Raw genomic sequence first — 21,205 nt, 5'->3', positions numbered from 1 at the left:
CACAATGCAGGAAGATCATCTTTCCATTGTGGGTATGTGTGGCCATGTCAAATAGCCTAAGGTAGCAGCCTCTTATTTTCAATTCTTACCCCTTTGCCACTCTTTCTGAACTGCCAGCTTCCTTCTCAACAGCTGGATCTTTTTGGCTCTTTTACTTTCACCATTGTTCTTTTCTTTCACTAGAAATTCCCTCTGCTACCATTGTTCACCCCTGTGCAGAGAATTTCCAAACCTAGTTCCTATCTTCTGTCTATAGCCTTCTTGTGTATCTTATCTCTGTATCTCTCAGGTCAATAAAACATCTGAGAAATAAATGAAAATGACTTGTTGGTTCTAGTTTCTGTTCTGCACATCCAGCTGCATCTCCAGTTCCTAGGGTAACCGTATAAAATTGGGACAGCTTTGAATATGAAAGAGAGCACTTTTGACGATAATTATGCTGGGACAATAGCCATAAATGGTTCCAGGCAAACCCATGGTCACTCTTCCTGTTTAGCATGTGCCAAATTAAAACCATCACAGCTACCACCAGGACACCTTTTCTTCCAGAAATAAATATTTCTAAATTTTCAGTCACTCAGGGTCAAATACTGGAGTCATAGCTGACTTCCATCTCTCTCCCATATTTAGTGTCTCAGGCCAATGGATTCTAGATAAGATTACCAAGGCCCCAAGTGGTTTTTGCTATCTGAAATTTCCACAGTAATTACCCTAGTTCAGACTCTCAAATGATTAAGCCTCTTGACTGCCTTACCTGTAGCCTCTATCCACTCCAGTTCATTCAATAAACCTCCCCAGATCAGATCAGCAGATCTGATCATATCATTGCTGTGCTCAGAAGCCACTGAATTGTTATAATGATCACTCTATCTTACAAAACACTCAAAGGATTATGTGAACAAACTTTAATTATACTTATCAATCCTCAAACCAAACCCATTTGATCTAGCTTGTGATTTTTAATATTTCCTTTTTCTAAGAAGGTATTTTTATCTACTCTTCTTGTAATCCTACCCATTTAAAAATATTTTATAGATGTAAATATAAAAAAACTCTAAAATGTTTAAGACAAGACTAAAAAGAAATAATATCTATAATACTATGATCACACTGGAAAAAATGAGCAGTTTCTTAATTGTTTGATATTCAGTCAGTATTAAAATTTTCCATTGTTCCAAATTTATTTTACAGTTGAATTGTTTGAATGAAGATTCATACAAGGTTCATACATTGTATTTAGTTGACATCTCTCTCTCTTTTTTTCTTTTTGAGATGGAGTCTCGCTGTGTCACCCAGGCTGGAGTGTGGTAGCATGATCTTGGTTCACTGCAACCTCTGCCTCCCGGGTTCAAGAGATTTTCCTGCCTCAGCCTCCCAAGTAGCTGGGATTACAGGTGTGCACCACCAAGCCCAGCTAATTTTTTGTATTTTTAGTAGAGACAGGGTTTCACCATGATGGCCAAGCTAGGTTCGAACTCCTGACCTCAAGTGATCTGCCCACCTTGGCCTCCCAAAATGCTAGGATTACAGGTGTGAGCCACCACACCTGGCCGACATAACTCTTAAATCTCTTTTAATTTATAGGATTTCCCCCGTCCCCTTTCCTTTTTTTCCCCTTCTAATTTAATTGCTAAAGAAACTGGGTTGTATGTCCTGTAGAATCTTCCACATTCTGGATTTTGCTGGTTGTATCCCCATCACATCATTTAGAATATGTGCCTAGTTCTTTGTATGTCCTGCAAATTGGCAGTTGGAGCTAGAGTCTTGATCAGATTTAGGTTTAGTTTTTCTTAATCACTGAATATATCACATATGGTAAGACACACTATTTATAGAGTCATTTCAAATGACTCTTGTCCCATGAAACTCAAAATGCCTTTCTTCCCCATCCTCTGAAACAAACAAACAAACAAACAAAAAAACCCTGGGCATTCTCTTTTCTTTGACTCCTGATGGCAGCAACCACCAATAATCAGCTTATCATCTATAACTCTCTGTGTGGTAAATGGGGGAGGGAGTAAGTCTCCCTGTGGGGTCCTCAAGGATCACTCCAACATAGCTGTGGGAATTATACTTGGAGAGGTAAATGAAATTAAAGGGTTTATTATACTCAAAGGTCCTAGAGAGGGAGGCAAGGTACACCATGCAGGGAACCATATGGGAGAAGCCCAAAGAATGGGTTCAGCCAAATAGGTATAACTGATAGAGTGAGGACCTGTAGGCAAATGCTTGTATTGGGGGTCAGGATACACAAACAAAAGGCATGAGGTGATTTCGTTAAATTTCACTAGGCCACTGCGAGGGAAAGTTATGAAGGGGAACTTGTGGCAGGGACCAGCCTTATCATACTGGTGCATCTGGTTGCCAGGGCAGAGTGTTTACGGCCTGTTTGTGGCGATGTTGAGGCACAAGGAAAATACAAAGTTTTTAAAAATGTACTATCACTAATTTGCCTTGAAATTCCTTAAATCCAGAGGATAGATTTTTGCTTTTGTTTTTGAGACAGAGTCTTGCTCTGTCACCGAGGCTAGAGTGTAGTGGCATGATCTGGGCTGACTGCAACTTCTGCCGTCTGGGCTCAAGTGATCCTCCCACCTTAGCCTTCTGAGTGGCTGAGACTATAGGCATGCACCACCATGCCTGGCTAATTTTTGTAGAGATGGGGTTTTGCCATGTTGCCCAGGTTGGTCTCAAACTCCTGGGCTCAAGTGATCAGGCCGCCTCAGCCTCCCATAGTGTTGGGAATACAGGCATGAGCCACTACGTCCGGCCCGACAGTCTTATTACACTTTAAAACCACTGCAGTCCCTGGCAAGGTTCCCCAAATAGAGCAAATTTGCAACAGACATGATTTGAAGTGAATTCCAATTTTAAAAAACGTTTTATGGGAGATGGTTTCAAGCATACAGAAAACATAGTTTGATCAACTTATTTCTCATTTAAAAGTAACTAAATAGATAGAAATGATTACTATATCAGGGAAAAGGTACTACTGCTATCATCATTTTATCTCATAATGAATGTTTATTATTATTTTCCTTGTCCTAGCTGACTAATGTGACAAGTCGTACACAATAAATCTAAAGAAAAAGATTGGCTATTTTTTAAAAAGGGGGAAAAAAACTTGAAAAGAATGGTTCAGGAAGTCAGGCACAGAGTTTGAATGAGGAAAATAAAGAGGCTACTTATATGTAGCTTCCTTATATAGCTCTAAAGGTCAACACTGTTGTCTAGTAATTTACACTTTTAAGAGAAAATTATGTCAGTCTATTGAACCTAATTATACAGATACAAACCATAACCACACATAATCAAGCATAACATAAATGTTTCTAAAAAGTACCAGTAATACATCACTTTTAAGAATTTGTAAAACTCTTACAAGAGAAACTTTACAAAAGAAAAACAATAATGACCATAAAGGGCTATGATAATTATCTCTTGGAGACTCTTCTAAAATATGCCTCCTTCTACCTAGATGATTTTTCTTTACATCCAATCACTGACTGACTTGACAGTCTGTTCTTAAAATCAAGCTGCAAAAAGAGAGAGAGACAGAGAGAGAAAGAGAAACAAAGTGAAAGAGTAAACAAGTCGGGTAGGGTGGTGCATGCCTGTAGTCCCAGCTACTTGGGAAGCTGAGGTGGGAGGCTGAGGTGAGAGGAACGCTTGAGCTCAGAAGTTCAAGACCAACCTGACCAACTTAGCAAGACCCCTGTCTCTAAAAACAAAACAAAACAAAATAAGTAAAAAAATTCATAAAAATAAAATCAAGCCACAAAATCTTTCAGCAGGTATTTATAAAGATACTACTTCATTAACAAAAAAGTTGGCAATCATACAGAAATGTAAAGAAAAATTTTAGAAGTTCTTTCACCTTAACGTAAAGCAAGGTTAGGGAAACTCTGACCCATCTTCATCAATGGCACCTGAAGCAATTACTAATAGCATCTGCACACAGGCCGCCAGCTCCACATGCATCTTGTATTTTCCAATCTTTTCCTACATCTTTCCCCTTTCATTCCCTGTTCCTTGAGTCTGACTTCCCAGGCTATATTGTAAGTACTTTTATAGATACTGTTTGGTGCTACTCATGGATTAAAAATATTTTTTCCTGATTATCTGGCAAGTAACAAACAAATAAATGCATTACTAATTAGAAAAAATCCATTACAAACAAATCCTTGTTCCTAAATACTATAGGAAATAATTTTAAAACTCCACAATCTTATTCAATTAATATGGAGTTACTCAGAGTCCTTCAACAGATAGGCCTGCTTTTATCAATCACCATCATCATCATGATCAGTGTCTTCATTATGGTGGTTAACATTTTATGTTCCCAACACCATGGTAAGTGGTCCATGCACACCCTTTCATTCAATCTTCACAATAATCCTATAAAGTTGGTTTTCGCCAGTCTAATACATGAAAAAACCCTGAATCACAGAGCAGTTAAGCAATTTGCCAAGGACATATTACAAATAAATGGCAAACCTATGACTGAACCCAGAGTTCTTTGGCTCTTAGCTTTGTGGCTAGTGTTACTTTCCTAATGCTCTTGTGGCTTTATAATTTTAATGTAAGAAGTCCATTATCAATTAATTCATCAAATATCTGAGTTTTACTGAATACCTGCATTGTGGTAGGCAATGGGATAAAAATCAAATCTAAAACAGACTGACAAAAATCACAAAAGCACTAATAATAGTGGAATACAATTAACACAATCATAAACACTATACTCAGTCTTAAGTTGGCTATTGAAAAGATTTCTGTAACACTGAATGCCTGTACCAAAACATCTCATGTACCCTATAAATATATACACCTACTATGTACCTACAAAAAGAAAAAAAGAAAAAGAAAAAAGAGAGTTCTGTAGTGCAAAAGACCATAAAGAGGGCTACTTTTGTATGGGTGTGTTCATTACTCATTTACCTCCCTTCTTTTTTCTCCACGTTCCCATAAAGGCCCATAGGGTCTGACATTCTTTCAGTATCAGTAACTACATTTTACACAATAATGGTATTGCATTTCTGAGATGAGAGTTCTGGATCATACCAACATTAACTTATATTTATTATTATGACATTAGAAAAAAAGCATGTCTTATCAACACCAAAGATCACCTAAGAAGAGTACAAATCAGTAAGAGTGCTCCTTCCTTATATAATCCCAAAGCTCGGGGTCTGGACAAGGAGATTCCCTATTAGTCCAGCCAGAAAAATAGGCACTTCCACAAAGAGAAATTTCCACAGGCTGCTACTGTCACTCTGATCCCAGAGAGCTGTCTGGTGTTAGTACACCACTACCAACATTTTAAATAAACCCACTGGGCTGAACTTACAACATATGTCAATTTTTCTTGTGTACAATAAGGCAACATAAAAGAGACTGAATGTTGACAATTTTCCAGTAAACTATCCCCAAGGAACTTTATTTTAAAAACATTTTTATAAATGCTGATTTATTTTCTACCCACTTCATTCTAAACAAGTAAATATCAAGAAATGTACTTCCTGTTTAGAGGTGAGACAGAGTTAATTACATGCATTACTTATCTTATCAACATCTAAAATTTCTTTCTTTTTTTCATTTTTTTTTTTTGAGATGGAGTTTTGCTCTTATTGCCCAGGCTGGAGTGCAATGGCATGACCTCTTACCACAACCTCTGCCTCCTGCATTCAAGCAATTCTCCTGCTTCAGCCTCCCAAGTAGCTGAGATTACAGGCATGCGCCACCACACCCAGCTAATCTTGTATTTTTAGTAGAGACAGGGTTTCTCCATGTTGGTCAGGCTGGTCTCAAACTCCTGACCTCAGATGATCCACCTGCCTCAGCCTCCCAAAGTGCTGAGATTACAGGCGTGAGCCACCATGCCTGGCCATCCACCTAAAGTTTCTTAGCCCAAAATTTCTAGAAGAGTGTCATAAGAACCTGCGGATATTTACTAGAAGATGAAGAAGACCAGAAAATAAGGAAATTTACAACTGCTACCATATGATAACAGAGTAAACCGGTGAGTCTTTCAAGAAAGTTAAGATTTTCACCTTATTCTAATTATGTTAAAAGCGCTAATAAATTCCTATTAGAGACACAAGGGTAAACAAAAAACACAGCTGCATTTCATATTCTACCACTTAACACTTTGTCCCTCGTAATCTTGACTGATCCAAATTATTCAACAATAGTTTGAAATATTGGGTATAAACACCAAAACTTTAAATTTTTAGTCCCTGCCACTTTACAGAACCTATCTTAATCTCTTAACTAAAAATTAAAACTTCACATAATATCTAGAACAGATTTTATGGCAAAGGGTGATTTGATACCCTGGTTTACGATGTCATAAAAACATGTTAAAGTACCTTTTAAAAGGGACACTTTGGCAAGAGGCTCATTTAGGTCTTGCTCATCCATTTGGGCGTCTACAGAGAGGAAAAAAATACATATATAATTACAGACAGTATTCAGATCTATCAGCAAGCTATTGTTATCAAAACAAACAATTGGAATTGATACAGCTATTATATTCGGGTAGTTGAAAGTAGTTTTAACAAAATATCCAGCATTCAAAGGGGATGACTTGATAAATGGAAGCGTTTTTTTTTTCCCCCAAACACATACTTTGAAATCTCCACTCACATTAACCTATATAACTAAACTGCCATTAACAGCTGCAGGTCTGTAAACATTAGGTTAAAACTCACCTGTAGTGTCGTCACTGCTTTTTTCCTTGCTTGGACTCAGAGTATCTGAAAAATCAGATTCTTTTGCTCTTGTCTGATTTTCTACCAAGAAAAAAATAAAAGTAAAATCTTATTATAGTTAAATATCTTATATCAATAAAACTGCTTCAGGCTATGAATGCTCAAAATCTACAGGTACACAAAGTACTTTTAAAATAGGTCAGGTCACTGAATCTCTTACTTCTTCACCACCCTTGTCCAAAATGGAATGCTGGTTATTACACGTAGCTCATATTAAATTATAATGTGGATCATGTCTGCTTTGCTGAGGGCTGGGGCTTTTGTTCAAGGCTGTCCACTTGCCAACTGGAAACAAAAACGAAGCAAGCTTTGCTAAAGTATTCAAAGAACTGCAACAAATATAGTACAATTCCCAGGACAATGTGGACACTGTATAAAGATGATTAAAGGAGAAGGCTCTGTTACATAAAAACACTAGTAAGAAGGCTGCTTTAGTAAGATTTGTACTCAAATAATAAAACTCTTAAAAAAAAAAACCACGATCAGTTCTTATAAAAAAGTGCCACTTAAAATAAGAAAATTAACAGCCTTTTATTTCTAAAGATAACTGTCCCTGAATCACAGTAAGAAAAAACTTTTTTTCTTTTTTTTAGACAGCGTCTTGCTCTGTTGTCCAGGCTGGAGTGCAGTGGGACAAACACAGCTCACTACAACCTTGACCTCCTAGGCTCAAGGGATCCTCCTGCCTCAGCCCCCTGAGCAGCTGGAACTTCAGGACCATGCCACTATACCCAGATATCTTTTTTAAATTTTTAGTAGAGATGAGGTCTTGCTATGTTGCCTAGGCTGGTCTCAAACTCCTGGGCTAAACTGATCCTCCCGTCTCAGCCTCCCAAAGCACTAGAATTACAGGCATGAGCCATTGCACCTGGCCAAGAAAAAACTTTTTAAAAAGTTTAGGGCCAGGCGCAGTGGCTCACGCCTGTAATCCCAGCACTTTCGGAGGCCGAGGTGGATGGATCACGAGGTCAGGAGTTCAAGACCAGCATGGCCAAGATGGTGAAACCCCATCTCTACAAAAAATACAAAAAATTAGCTGGGCATGGTGCTGGGCACCTGTAATCCCAGCTACTCGGGAGGCTGAGGCAGAGAATTGCTTGAACTCGGGAGGTGGAGGTTGCAGTGAGCCGAGATTGTGCCACTGCACTCCAGCCTCGGTGACAGAGCAAGACTCTGTCTCAAAATAAAGAAAGAAAGAAAAAAAAAGTTTTGAAATTGTTTACAAGAGGTCTTCTGCCTGGTCCAATGAAGCCATCTTAGGCCTAATTTTCAAAGAATTGTCCTCAGAAATCCTAACTATAGGCCCAATAGTTTATTAAAGATGACTGGCAATTAATTAGGCCCCAGATCCTCATCTGTAATGGCACATCTGTACATACTATGGAATTCCTTTCTTTTTTTTTTTTTTTTTTTAGAGGGGGTGTCACTATGTTGCCCAGGCTAGTCTTGAACTCCTGGGCTCAAGTAATCCTCCCACCTCAGCCTCCCAAGTGCTAGAATTACAGGTGTGAGCCACCACACCTGGCCTATGGCATTCTTTAGGGTAGCATTTGCAGAAAATGTCATTTCTCTGAATGAAATCCTATATGGAAATCCTATCTCCCCATTCTCCACAAGGCCTCAGTCAAGCTTTACATAGCAGAATTTAGCCGTAATCTGGTCCCTACATTATTTCCCACAGGAGCTCTGCTCTGGTCATGCTAGCTTCATTATAGGGCTAATACATGCCTGCATTATGTCCTGCAATTATTTGTTTGATTCAATATTTCCCTAACCTCAAAAGAGCCATTTTCTCTACTTGGCCTATTCATTCTGTAATATACAGTTTAAGTCCCATCAACTCTAAGGAAGTCTTCATTTCTCCACCATGGTGCTCCTTTTAATTGTATCTTTGTGTCTTTTGTTTCCTCAATTAATCATACTTTATTTTGTATTATTCTGTGTATGTGTATATATCTTCTTTCCTTAGTGAGATTATAAATTTATAAAGCATATATTTTTATAATGTTACAGACCTGATTTCACTGTTTGTACATGCATGCCCACTTCTAGTACTTTTCCTAAAGGAAGTAACACAGCACATATGCAATACATAATGCTCACTGAAGTATTGTTCATTATGGGAAAATGAAATACATATATTATGGAATGAAAACTATTCGAGATATATTTACTACTAAGTAAAAAGCCTAATAAAGAGCAGTATGTATAATATGACCCCATGTAGATTAAAAATAGTTATACATTTATCTATGAATTTTTAATTGCATATATTTATTCAAGGTCTGGAAGGATCTACAACAGAGACATCATTAGTTATTTTTGGGGATAGGGACATGGTGGACATTTACTTTTTAACTTCACATAGTCATACACTGAAAAATTTGTAGATATATATATATATTGTTTTAAAATCAAGGAAATTAAAATATATTTTCTATTTTGAAAGAAATTAGAAACACATCTAAAACCATTACTGTCAAAATATTTAATACAACATTAAAATATAACTTGTTATGGCTATTCCATATAAGAATACCCCCAGAATTTGTGGCTTAACTTATGAAATGGGTGATGAATTTCAAGAAGTCTTTGCTTCTTTTCTCACTGCCATTTGTAGTCAAAGGTCAACTGCTTAGCGACGGGGAACTTAGATTAGAAGTGAAGTCACTGGCCATGGAGGCCCATGGGAATCTAATCTGTGACCGCTGCTGCATTCATAGTATGCTAAAATCAGACATTTCTGAATGTTCTAGTTTCGATCACAAAGTTACATTCTCAAATAAAAGAGGCTAATACATCTAATCTCCATATATGGTTACAAAAGGAACCACTCTGGAAGAACAAAAAGGAAAACAGGAAAACAGCTCTCCCTGATTTTAATATTTTTGGCAATTTTAGGATTAAAATATTAGGTAAATAGGAAGTATATTTGCAAAAGTATTCTTCTAGCCTAGAAGGAACTCTTACTCTATATTTAGAGTATTAGCTGGGAAGGTAAAGTTGCCTTAAAGGTAGGGCCAAATTTTCCATCAAGATCTCATTGGAATATAACTCCCTGATGGCAGAGATTGCCTGTTTTTTTTTTTTCTTTTCTTTCTTTTTTATTTTTCAGACAGGGTCTTGCTCTGTTGCCCAGGCTGGAGCACAGTGGCACAACTGCAGCTCACTGCAGCCTTGGCTTCCTGGGCTCAAGCCATCCTCCCACCTGAGCGTGCTGATTAGCTGGGACCACAGGTGTGCACCACCACATCTGGCTAATTTTTTATTTTATTTTTTTGAAGAGATAGGGTCTCCCTATGTTGCCCAGGCTGGAATGTCTGTTTCATTAACTGCTATATTCCCAGTGCACAGAACAGTGCCTAGTACCTAGTAGGTATTTTTTTTTTTTAAAGGATGATTGAAAGCATATATCTACTCTGAATAAGAAAGCAACTTTGGTAATCCCAGCACTTTGGGAGGCCGAGGCGGGCGGATCAAGAGGTCAGGAGATCGAGACCATCCTGGGTAACACAGTGAAACCCCATCTCTACTAAAACTACAAAAAATTAGCCAGGCATGGTAGTGGGTACCTGTACTCCCAGCTACTTGGGAGGCTGAGGCAGGAGAATGGCACGAACCCCGGAGGCAGAGCTTGCAGTGAGCCGAGATTGAGCCACTGCACTCCAGCCTGCGCAACAGAGCGAGACTCCATCTCCAAAAAAAAAAAAAAAGAAAGAAAGTTTGTGTGTGTGTGTGTGTGTGTGTGTGTGTTTTAAGAGACAGTGTCTTGTTACGTTGCCCAGGCTGGTCTCGAACTCCTGGGCTCAAGCGATCCTCTTATCTTGGCCTCCCAAAATACTGGCATTACAGGTGTGAGTCACCAAGGTTGGCCAGAAAGCATGTTTTTAGCAAGTCAAGTCATGGATCCTCAATGTTGTGTCCTGATACTATAGTTATATAGAGGCAAATCAAATCTATTCAAGAATGAAACACAAGACCATGAGTGGTGGCTCACATTTTGTCAATCTCACTTCACAAGTGAGGGAACTGAGGTTTAAAGAACTGAAGTTGCCTGAGGGCGTACAGCTAATTAGTGGTAGAATTATCTACACATATTCTTTCTACTTCTACCTCCAAAGCTATATATAGACATGTAATGACTGCAAGTTGAGTTAGAGATTAAACAGAAAGCACATTTTGCATTAGGTGATACATCTTCTAGAGGTAAGAGAAGAGGTAAGACTGGTAACAGTTGGTAATTGTTCATTTATGGCAACTACTATTTTCAGTCCAAACAACAAAATTCCACCAAAAACATTGCCAATTAAAGACAATTTAGCCAAATCCAAAAGAAAACACTTTATAGCTCGATTTAAAACGTAACTTATTTCAGCCATCTGGTTTGTTACAAGGATTAGCATATCTTTGCCTATTAACTGTGAAAGGTGCTAGTAAAATGTTCACTACTGATAGAAAAATCCCTGAGTATTTAAAACTTATATTTGTATTATTCTTAAAGAATATATTCTATTCATTTACATGGACTTATTTGCCATAATTTATTTAATAAATACCCTTATTAATGGACCCTAATGCTTTCCTCTTGTTGCTTTTAAACAACACTGAAATAAATATTCTTGCTCATTAGTCCAATTTGTTCTTTAAGATTAAAAACCCAGGCCGGACATGGTGGCTCACACCTGTAATCCCAGCACTTTGGGAGGCCGAGGCGGGTGGATCATCTGAGGTCAGGAGTTTGAGACCAGCCTGGTCAACATGGTGAAACCTCATTCTCTACTAAAAATACAAAATTAGCCAGGCATGGTGGCATGCGCCTATAATTCCAGTTACTCAGGAGGCTGAGGCAGGAGAATCACTTGAACCCAGAAGGTGGAGGTTGCAGTGAGCTGAGATTGTGCCACTGCACTCCAGCCTGGGCAACAAGAGCAAAACTCCGTCTCAAGGGAAAAAAAAAAAGGGTTAAAAACCCAAAAGTGGAATTGCTGGATCAAAAGGCATGTTCTTTAAAACTTCCAATAAACAGTTTATAGCCAGGTTTAAAAGGAAATCATACAAAGATAAATATTTAAAGTGATGATATTCTAATTACCCTGATTTGATCTTTATACATTAAATGTATCAAACTATAAAACATATCCTGAAAATATGCACATTATGTATCAATAAGATAAAAACAATAAATTAAAAAGGGAAATCAGTAATGCACAAAACTTTTCCAATAATGATAAAACATAATTTCAAGAAAATATTTTCTAAGTTAGAATGCATTAAATATAAGTGATAAGATAGCAAGATATTTTAATTAAAGAAGCACTGTTTTTTTTTTTCCTAAGGCTCTACTTCAAAGTGCTGGCTATTCAACCAACTAATCTGAATAGGTATTTGGATGGTGAGGTAAAAGCTATTTTAAGGTCTGTTCTCATCTCACTTTAATAAGGTGAAAAAAATTGCCATATGTACTAAAAATAGTTCACTGTTCTGAAACTCAATGCCTGTTTGCCAAAACAATATTAATGATGCATATTCTATGCATTTTTTCCCCAAATATGGCATCTGCCGTGCACAAAATTCAGAATGGAAACCACAAGATATTTGAAATAACACCATCCTCTTACATGGTTAAAAAAGTCAAATGAATCCAGTTACTTTAATAAAATAGAATGTACTAAAATTAAGTATCTCAAACTTTTGTAACTCAATGTTTTAATTGGCCAAAAGGACTGTGAATCTAGTTTTAAATTTTATACTGGTATAGTCTAATGAAAGTTCTACTATGATAAACACATGCCACCAAATTTATTTGCCTAATTTCCCTATGTATAAAAGTGACTTGACAATATGGTGCTTTAAAACTCACTTTTCTTCTCTGACAACTGTAACAGAATTAACACAATAAACTACTTTGGGCAATTACTGGACTACTCATAAAATATAAGAAGATTCTACATTCACAAAAGTCATTAATTTTGTTTAAATCAAACTGAGATGCCAAAAATTAAGGAAATATTAAACATCATAAGAGATTTTAAAGGTACTGTAACCCCCAAAATAGAAGTGCAAGCATGTTTCACTTAAGTTGTATCACAAACGACTTACATTGTGTTTGATTAAAATTTGAGATCAAAGCTGAAATTAATGCTGGGAATGACAGAGATTGCAACAAATCTTTAATACCTAAAGAAACCTATATCAAGTACTAACATTCAAAAAACCAATACATCCACTTAAAAAGACACATTCCAGTTACGATACCCTTCTTAAAACAGAAGTCTGATTATTTTATATATTATCTGATACTGTTACTGGCTTGCTATTTTGTGAGCTATAAGAAGTAAACTGATGGTTAAAACACTATAACCTTGAAAATATACACTAACCTTCATTATCCAAAAGAACTGTCAAAAAACATAGAAAAACAGAAAACAAACCTTTTGAAAGCTTTGTTTCTTCTACCGCTTTGGTTAGATGCCCTTCAACGATCAGCTTCTCTGCCAAGGAAAATAAACGTTACCATCCAAGCCCAAACTGAGCAGCATTTCCCTGAGCTGGGCAGTGTAACACATTCCATGACCAAATTTAAAGATGATAACATTACTCCTATGACCAAGCTTGAATAAAAACTTGAATCTGGAAGGGGAACTAAGAGAACTGGAACTATGACAGAGCAATCACGTTAATGCAGAAAACTAGGGGCAGGCAGACAATTTGCCTTTTATTTTCACCTTATTTTAAAAGCCTAGATCTTTTTATAAAAAGGGCTCAGAAGAAATAAAGCAATCCTCTTTAGATCAAGGCTTTTAAGTTAAAATAAAAGATTTATGAAAAGGTATTTATTCAAATGAAGTAATAAAAATTAAGTTATATCGATAGTTTACTGTTCTCTGCTGACATAATTCAGCAGAGATGCCTATATAATGTATTTCAGTAAATGAATCATTTTAGAAAAGCTATTCAAAGAAATAAAAAAATTTTGTTTTGTTTTATGGGGGATTCTCTGTAAATGTATAATGCTACTTTTTTATAATTTAAAGTCATATTTTCATATTCCACATTTCATTGAAGAGGATATATCTATTCTGTGTCCCCTTATTTACTCCTGTATGTCAGTTGGTCTCCTTCAATTTATTCATTTGTAATATATGTGAAGAAAATTTTCTATTCTCTTGCTTTACAACCAACTGCAACTTGGTCTACATCCACCACTCAACCATTGAAACTGCTCCAATATCATTATAGCCTCTAGTCTCCCAATGCCCATGGCTCCTTTTCTTAATTTTCATTTCTCATAGGCTCTTTGCAGTATGTGGCACTTTGTCTCTGACTTTTTAAAATCAGAAAGAGGGGCCGCGCGCAGTGGCTCACGCCTGTAATCCCAGCACTTTGGGAGGCCAAGGCGGGTGGATCACGAGGTCAGGAGACAGAGACCATCCTGGCTAACATGATGAAACCCTGTCTCTACTGGAAACACAAAAAATTAGCTGGGCATGGTGGTGGGTGCCTGTAGTCCCAGCTACTCGGGAGGCTGAGGCAGGAGAATGGTGTGAACCCAGGAGGCGGAGCTTGCAGTGAGCAGAGATGGCGCCACTGTATGACAGAGCGAGATTCCATCTCAAAAAAAACAGAAAAAAAGAAAAAAAACCAGAAAGTAACAGATTTTGATTAAGATGTATAATGTAAGCTGTCCTACCTGTCCTCTGTCCTACTTCACTCCATTCCTAAAATTCACTTCCTACAACTTTTAGCCATTTCTTCTGATACTTACATTTATATTTCTAAATAATACATTGATTTTATTTTTCCATTTTAGATATTTATTGAGAATCTATTTTACACGGTTAAATTTTGCCATTTTCTACTACCATCCTCAAGAGTTGCATTTTGTCAATCTATAATCACTTTTTTTTTTTTTTTTTGAGACAGTCTCACTCTGTCACCAGGCTGGAGTGCAGTGACACAATCTCAGCTCACTGCAACCTCTGCCTCCCGGGTTCAAATGATTCTCCTGCCTCGGCCTCCCAAGTAGCTGGGACTATGAGTGCGCACCACCACACCCAGCTAATTTTTGTATTTTTAGTAGAGACGGGGTTTCACCATGTTGGCCAGGATGATCTTGATCTCTTGACCTCCACCCGCCTCAGCCTCCCAAAGTGCTAGGATTACAGGCATGAGCCACTGCGCCTGGCCTATAATCAGTATTTATATTGAAAAATTATTTTATATAATGAGTCATATAGTATGCTATAATTATATTTCCTTTCTTGTATGGCCTTCAGTATACTCAGAATTTATAATGCTTCATTTTTTTGTTTTATTAATTTTTATATATCTCAAACATAGCCCAAGTTCTCACAGAACTTTCAATATTGTCAAACACACCAAGTAATTTATCGCATTATATATCCCCACCTTCCTCTTTCTGTTTTCTTATAACATATCCTCTTATAATTTCCTGAAAAGGGGTGGACAGAAGGTAAATACTTTGTGATTTTGCTTCTCTGAAAATGTTAGCATTCTACCTTCACATGTGATTGATGCTTTGACTAGATACACAAATCTACAGGAAATACTTTTGCGTCAGAATTTTGAAAGCATTGTTCCACTGTCTTCTAGCTTCCAACCAGAAGGTGAGTCTAATACAGCTTGAATCCTGTTCCTCAGTACACATAGTAGGGATTTCTTGCGCTCAGTAATACCTGGTTTGCCTGTTCTGTTTGGGCATCAGGGAGGACTGCACATCCCAACTCCCTAGCACTGAAGAAGATTCATAGGACTGATGCTAGCCAGGACCAAAGCATTTAAGAGAAAGTTTAAGTTTTTTACACCTTATCCCACCACAGGAACTCTAGAAACTGTGTGTTGAGACAGCAACATCATAAGATAGTAAAGACTCCATCTGTCTAGATCTCTGAGTGACAATATGGAGCAGAGTGGTCTTCCTCACCATGGACACGTAGTGTGAATGAGAAATAAATGTTTGTTTAGTTGAGCCATTAAGATTTCATGGCTTGGCTGGGCATGGTGGCTCATGCCTGTAATACCAGCACTTTGGGAGGCCGAGGTTGGCGGATCACCTGAGGTCAGGAGTTCGAGACCAGCCTGACCAACATGGAGAAACCCCAAAATTAGCTGGATGTGGTGGCGCATGCCTGTAATCCCAGCTACTCAGGAGGCTGAGGCAGGAGAACCGTTTGAACCCAGGAAGCGGAGATCAAGGTGAGCCGAGATGACACCATTGCACTTCAGCCTGGGCAACAAGAGTGAAACTCAAAAAAAAAAAAAAAAAAATCTCATGGCTTATTTATTACTATATTATAAATTTAGCTTATTATGACTATATGATATCCTTTGTTTCTCTCTAGAAGGTTTCGGAATCTTCTCTTTATTCCTGGTGCTCTTAAATTTCATATTCCTCAGTGTGTAGTCTCTTTTTTCTCTTTTTTTTCCTTAAATGAGGTGAAATTCACATAACATAAAACAACTATATGAACAATGCTGTAGAATTTAGTATATTCACTATGTTGTGCCTAGTTCCAAAACATTTTCATTACCCAACAAAAACCCTATACCCATTAAGCATTTACTCCCCACCTCCACCTCACCGGTCCCTGGCAGTCCCACATCTGCTTGCTAGCTCTATGGATTTACCCGTTCTAGATATTTCATATAAATAAAACAATATAACACATGACATTCTGTGTCTGGCTTAGTGTGTGGTCATTTAAAATATATTGTGCTAAGTACTCGGTGCATTTTTTTTTTTTTTCAGTTTATAAGCTCGTATCTGTCACTTCTGGGGAATTATCTTGTATTCTACTTAATTGGTAAATTATTCCATTCTCTCTCTCCCCCTTATTCTCCCCCTCTGGAATTCATTATTAATATATTAGCTCTCTAGGATTAAACCTCAAATTTTCTTTAATTTTCCCTCTTGAAAAAAAAAAAAAAAACCTCTTGCCTTTTTCTTATATTTTCTGGGACATTTCCTCTACTTTCTCCTCAATCTTCCTACAGTTTTAAAAAATCTGGTATCATATTTTTAGCTTTCAAAAATTCTATTTGCATTTTGCTCCTTTAAAAAATACCATCTTTATCTTGCTTCATCCATAAAACTTCAAAAATTATACTTTTAAGCTGGGCGCAGTGGCTCATGCCTGTAATCCCAGCACATTGGGAGGCCAAAGTGGGTAGATAACCTGAGGTCAGGAGTTCGAGACCAGCCTGGCCAACATGGTGAAAACCCGGTTCTACTAAAAATACAAAAATTAGCCAGGTGGCAGGCACATGTAATCCCAGCTACTTAGGAGGCTGAGGCAGGAAAATTGCTTCAACCTGGGTGGCAGAGGTTGCAGTGAGCTGAGATCATGCCACTGCACTCCAGCCTGGGCAACAGAGCGAGACTCCATCTCAAAAAAAAAAAAAAAAATTATATCTTTAAAAAAGTTTCTGCTTCTTGGGTGCATTGGCTCATGCCTGTAATCCCAGCACTTTGGGAGGCCAAGGTGGGCGGATCACGAGGTCAGGAGTTCGAGACCAGCCTGACCAACATGGTGAAACCCCATCTCTACTAAAAATACAAAAATTAGCTGGGCATAGTGATGCGCGCCTGTAATCCCAGCTACTCGGGAGGCTGAGGCAGAAGAATTGCTTGAATCTGGGAGGCAGAGTTTACAGTGAGCCAAGATCGCACCACTGCACTCCAGCCTGGGCGACAGAGCAAGACTCTGTCTCAAAAAAAAAAAAAAAAAAAAGAACCAAAAACCGAAAAGCAAAACAACAATAACAACAACAACAAAAACAAGATGGCCGGGCACGGTAGCTCATGCCTGTAATCCCAGCACTTTGGGAGGCCCAGGCAGGCGGATCACCTGAGGTCGGGAGTTTGAGACCAGCCTGACCAACATGGAGAAACCCCGTCTCTACTAAAAACACAAATTTAGCCAGTCGTGGTGGTGGGTGCCTGTAATCCCAGCTACTCGGTAGGCTGACGCAGGAGAATCGCTTGAACCCGGGTGGTGGAGGTTGTGGTGAGCCGAGATCGCACCACTGCACTCTAGCCTGGGCGACAGAGAAAGACTCTGTCTCAAAAAACAACAACAACAACAACAACAAAACAAAACAACAACAACAACAAACAAGCTGGCTGGGTGCGGTGGCTCACGCCTGTAATCTCAGCACTTTGGGAGGCCAAGGCGGGCATCACCTGAGGTCGGGAGTTCAAGACCAGACTGACCAACATGGAGAAACCTCGTCTCTACTAAAAATACAAATTTAGCCGGGCGTGGTGGTGGGTGCCTGTAATCCCAGCTACTCAGGAGGCTGAGGCAGGAGAATTGCTTGAACCTGCGTGGTGGAGGTTGCGGTGAGCCGAGACTGCACCATTGCACTCTAGCCTGGGCAACAAGAGCGAAACTCCGTTTCAAAAAAAAAAAAAAATTTCTGCTTCTTACCTTTTTCCTATTTCTTCCCTACTCACATTTTTCTGTGTGTGTTTTTTTGTTTGTTTGTTTTTTGGTTTGATCTCTGTCTTTGTCAAGAAAGAATTTCCTCATAAGTCTGATCTTGGCTTTCTCTTCATATCCAAGGGTGAGGCAGTAAGAAGCTGACAAAGTCTTACATGCATTTGCAGGGCTTATTACACCCACTGGGCCACACAATGGCAGTTTGTTGGGAGATTTTTATTTTTTTATTTTATTTTTTTTTGAGACAAGGTCTGGCTCTATCACCCAGGCTGGAGTGCAGTGGCGTGATCTCTGCCCACTGCAATCTCCACCTTCCGGGCTCAAGCCATCCTCCCACCTCAGCCTCTCAAGTAGCTGGAACTACAGGTACACACCACCATGCCTGGCTGATTCTTTGCATTTTTTGTAGAGAAGTGGTTTCGCCATGTTGCCCAAGCTGGTCTCGAACTCCTGAGCTCAAGCAATCTGCCCACCTTGGCCTCCCAAATTGCTATTTAAGTTATTTAAACACTTTGGGACAGTTTAAATATCAGTATCAATATGTGTTTCTCTTTGTCTGATTGGTTTCTCTGGAGTAGAGCCCTGCAGCTGCCTTTCTGGGGAATATAAGCCTGTTGACGAGCATTCTGATTCAGTACAGAGACTTTCATTTAACTCTCCCACTTTTCCCCAGTGAGATGCTCATACCTACCCCCTCAGACATATCTGAAATACCCCAGTCTACAGACTCTCCATTTCAGCCTCCAGAGAGCAAACCTTCAGTCTTTCTGAATAAAGAAAGAGATACTTGTCTGTCTGCATGGACAAGAATACGAAATATCAGCCTGGTGTGGTGGCTCATGCCTATAATCCCAGCACATTGGGAGACCGAGGCAGGCAGATCGCTTGAGCCCAGGAGCTCGAAATCAGCCTGGGCAACATGACAAAACCCTGTCTCTACTAAAAATAGAAAAATTAACTGGGTGTGGTGACGTGTGCCCTTAGTCTCAACTACTTGGGAGGCTGAGATGGGAGGATCGATACCTGCGAGGTTGTGGCTGCAGTGAGCCAAGATCATGCCACTGTACTACAGCCTAGGCAGCAGAGATCCTGTCTCAAAAAAAAAAAAAAAAGAAAAGAAAAGAAAAGAAAAAAGAAGAAGAAAAATAAGAAAATAGTTCAAATTATTCCTTATATAAACTTTTAATCCTGTTTTTAGCAACCATGCATTCCTGCCCTACCTGACAGGTATTAAGTGCCCCTTAGCCACAGTTTTAACTTGGTTTTCTGAAGTTTCCTTTACCCCATTGCAGGCCTTCAGAAAAGAGAAAGTGGAAACCCATATCTCTTACTACTCAATTGTATGTTTCACATTTTCCAAAATTTTGTTGGCATCTATTATCCACTGTAGTCTTCTCTCCCATTCTCTTGTCCTTGTGACTTATGCTTTCTATAATATTTTACTATGAATGGGTCCATTCACCGTATTTAATCAAGTTTACTGCCTCCCTTTGGAAACACTACTACTTTAACTTCTAGGATACCACTCACTCCTACTTTTATGTGCTTGTTCATTCCTTCCTTCTTAGGCTTTTATTGCCTTTCCCTTTCTCTGATTATAATCTAAATATGTGCATTAGCCTTTAAGATTTCTGTCAGCAACAACAACAACATTTTTTAATGGCTTTAACTACCTTGAGTAATTTCTAAATGTTGATGTTAAGTCTAGCATTCTTTGGCCCCAGGACCCTATTGTCCATTGTCCAACTACTTTCCAAACATCTTCACCCAGAAATACCACTGGGACTTAAATCTCACCATGTCTAAAACTGAAATTATCTTCTCTTCCTTTCTCCTAAATATGTTTGGAATCTCTCCTCACTAAGCCTCTATTCCTATCTCTCTTAAGGTATATTGCAACTATTCATTATGTCTACCTTGCCCAACTTACTATGAATTCCTTGAGGGAATATACTCATTCTTTCAAATATTTACTATGCACCAGGCACTCACTGTGGATTACCAAGATAAATGAGAGAAATATAGGAATTTAGGGTCTGGTGAAAGTAGAGAAGTTTTTTTTTTAATAATTTAATTCCCAACACCCTTCTGACACATAATAGTTGTTTGCAAATGCCTGTTACATGAACACAGCAGATAATAAAATAGTATAAACACAAATAGCTTTGAAAGCTATTCTAGTCTTTCTCTAGTATGTTGAAGATCTACATACTGACATGTTTAAAAATTATAAACACATATCAGAAGATTGTAATTTATTGCTCCAAACTCTCTCACCCTTAGAAAAAAATCTGAAGTTCCTATCATGGCCTACAAGGTCCCTTGTGATCTATCCCAGGGGTCAGTCAACCATACCCCCACAGGGCCAAATCCAACCTGCTGCCTCTTTAGCAAATAAAGTTTTATGAGAACACAGCCAGGTCCATTCATTTGCATACTGTCCATGGCTAATTTCCCTTATAATGGCAGAACTGAGTAGCTGCCAAGAGACCTTACAGCCTGCAAAGACTAAAATATTTACTATCTGGCCTTTTATTTTAAAAAGGTGTTTAAGTTCTTCTAAAACTCCAATCTCAGTCTTAGGGTTTCATATGGTTTTTATTTCACACACTTTCTCCAGACACACATACAACTCAGCTTAGTCCCATATCTGTTCAGCCACATTACTACCTTTATTGTTCCCTATCCCCTTACAGTCTTTGTTTTCTTCAGTGGACTCATCATTTCCTAACATATTAATTTTTTGGTTTATTATTTTTTGTCTCCTCAAGAGCATGTAAACTCCATGAAGGCAAAGCCTTCTTTGTCTTACTCACTTCTAATAACCTCAACAGTTAAAATAATGCCTGGTACATACATGTTTAATTAATCTTTGTAGAATGAATCAATTGAGCATCTATGTTTAAAGGGATCAAAAGAAAAAATTATTTGAGTGTTTCCTCATCCTAAAAAAAGGATTAAATAATATAT

At 38.3% G+C, this 21,205-nt stretch overlaps 1 protein-coding gene across 42 annotated transcripts in view; it reads right to left on the bottom strand.

Moving 5' to 3' along the window:
* SLMAP (sarcolemma associated protein) overlaps positions 1-21,205 on the bottom strand; it is a 175,287-nt gene that overhangs the window by 25,904 nt on the left and 128,178 nt on the right. For all 42 annotated transcript variants that reach the window (XM_008964035.4, XM_063602464.1, XM_003811632.6 and 39 more), the window contains 3 exons: positions 13,205-13,264; positions 6,714-6,794; positions 6,372-6,431 (listed from right to left, as the gene is read on the bottom strand). In XM_008964035.4, coding sequence (XP_008962283.1) covers positions 6,372-6,431; positions 6,714-6,794; positions 13,205-13,264 — 201 coding nt within the window. The remainder of the gene's footprint in view (positions 1-6,371; positions 6,432-6,713; positions 6,795-13,204; positions 13,265-21,205) is intronic.

Source organism: Pan paniscus, chromosome 2 (genome assembly GCF_029289425.2).
Source record: "Pan paniscus chromosome 2, NHGRI_mPanPan1-v2.0_pri, whole genome shotgun sequence".
NCBI lineage: Eukaryota > Metazoa > Chordata > Mammalia > Primates > Hominidae > Pan > Pan paniscus.
Note: the sequence above shows the minus strand (reverse complement) of the source record. Positions and strands in the feature narration are given on the sequence as shown.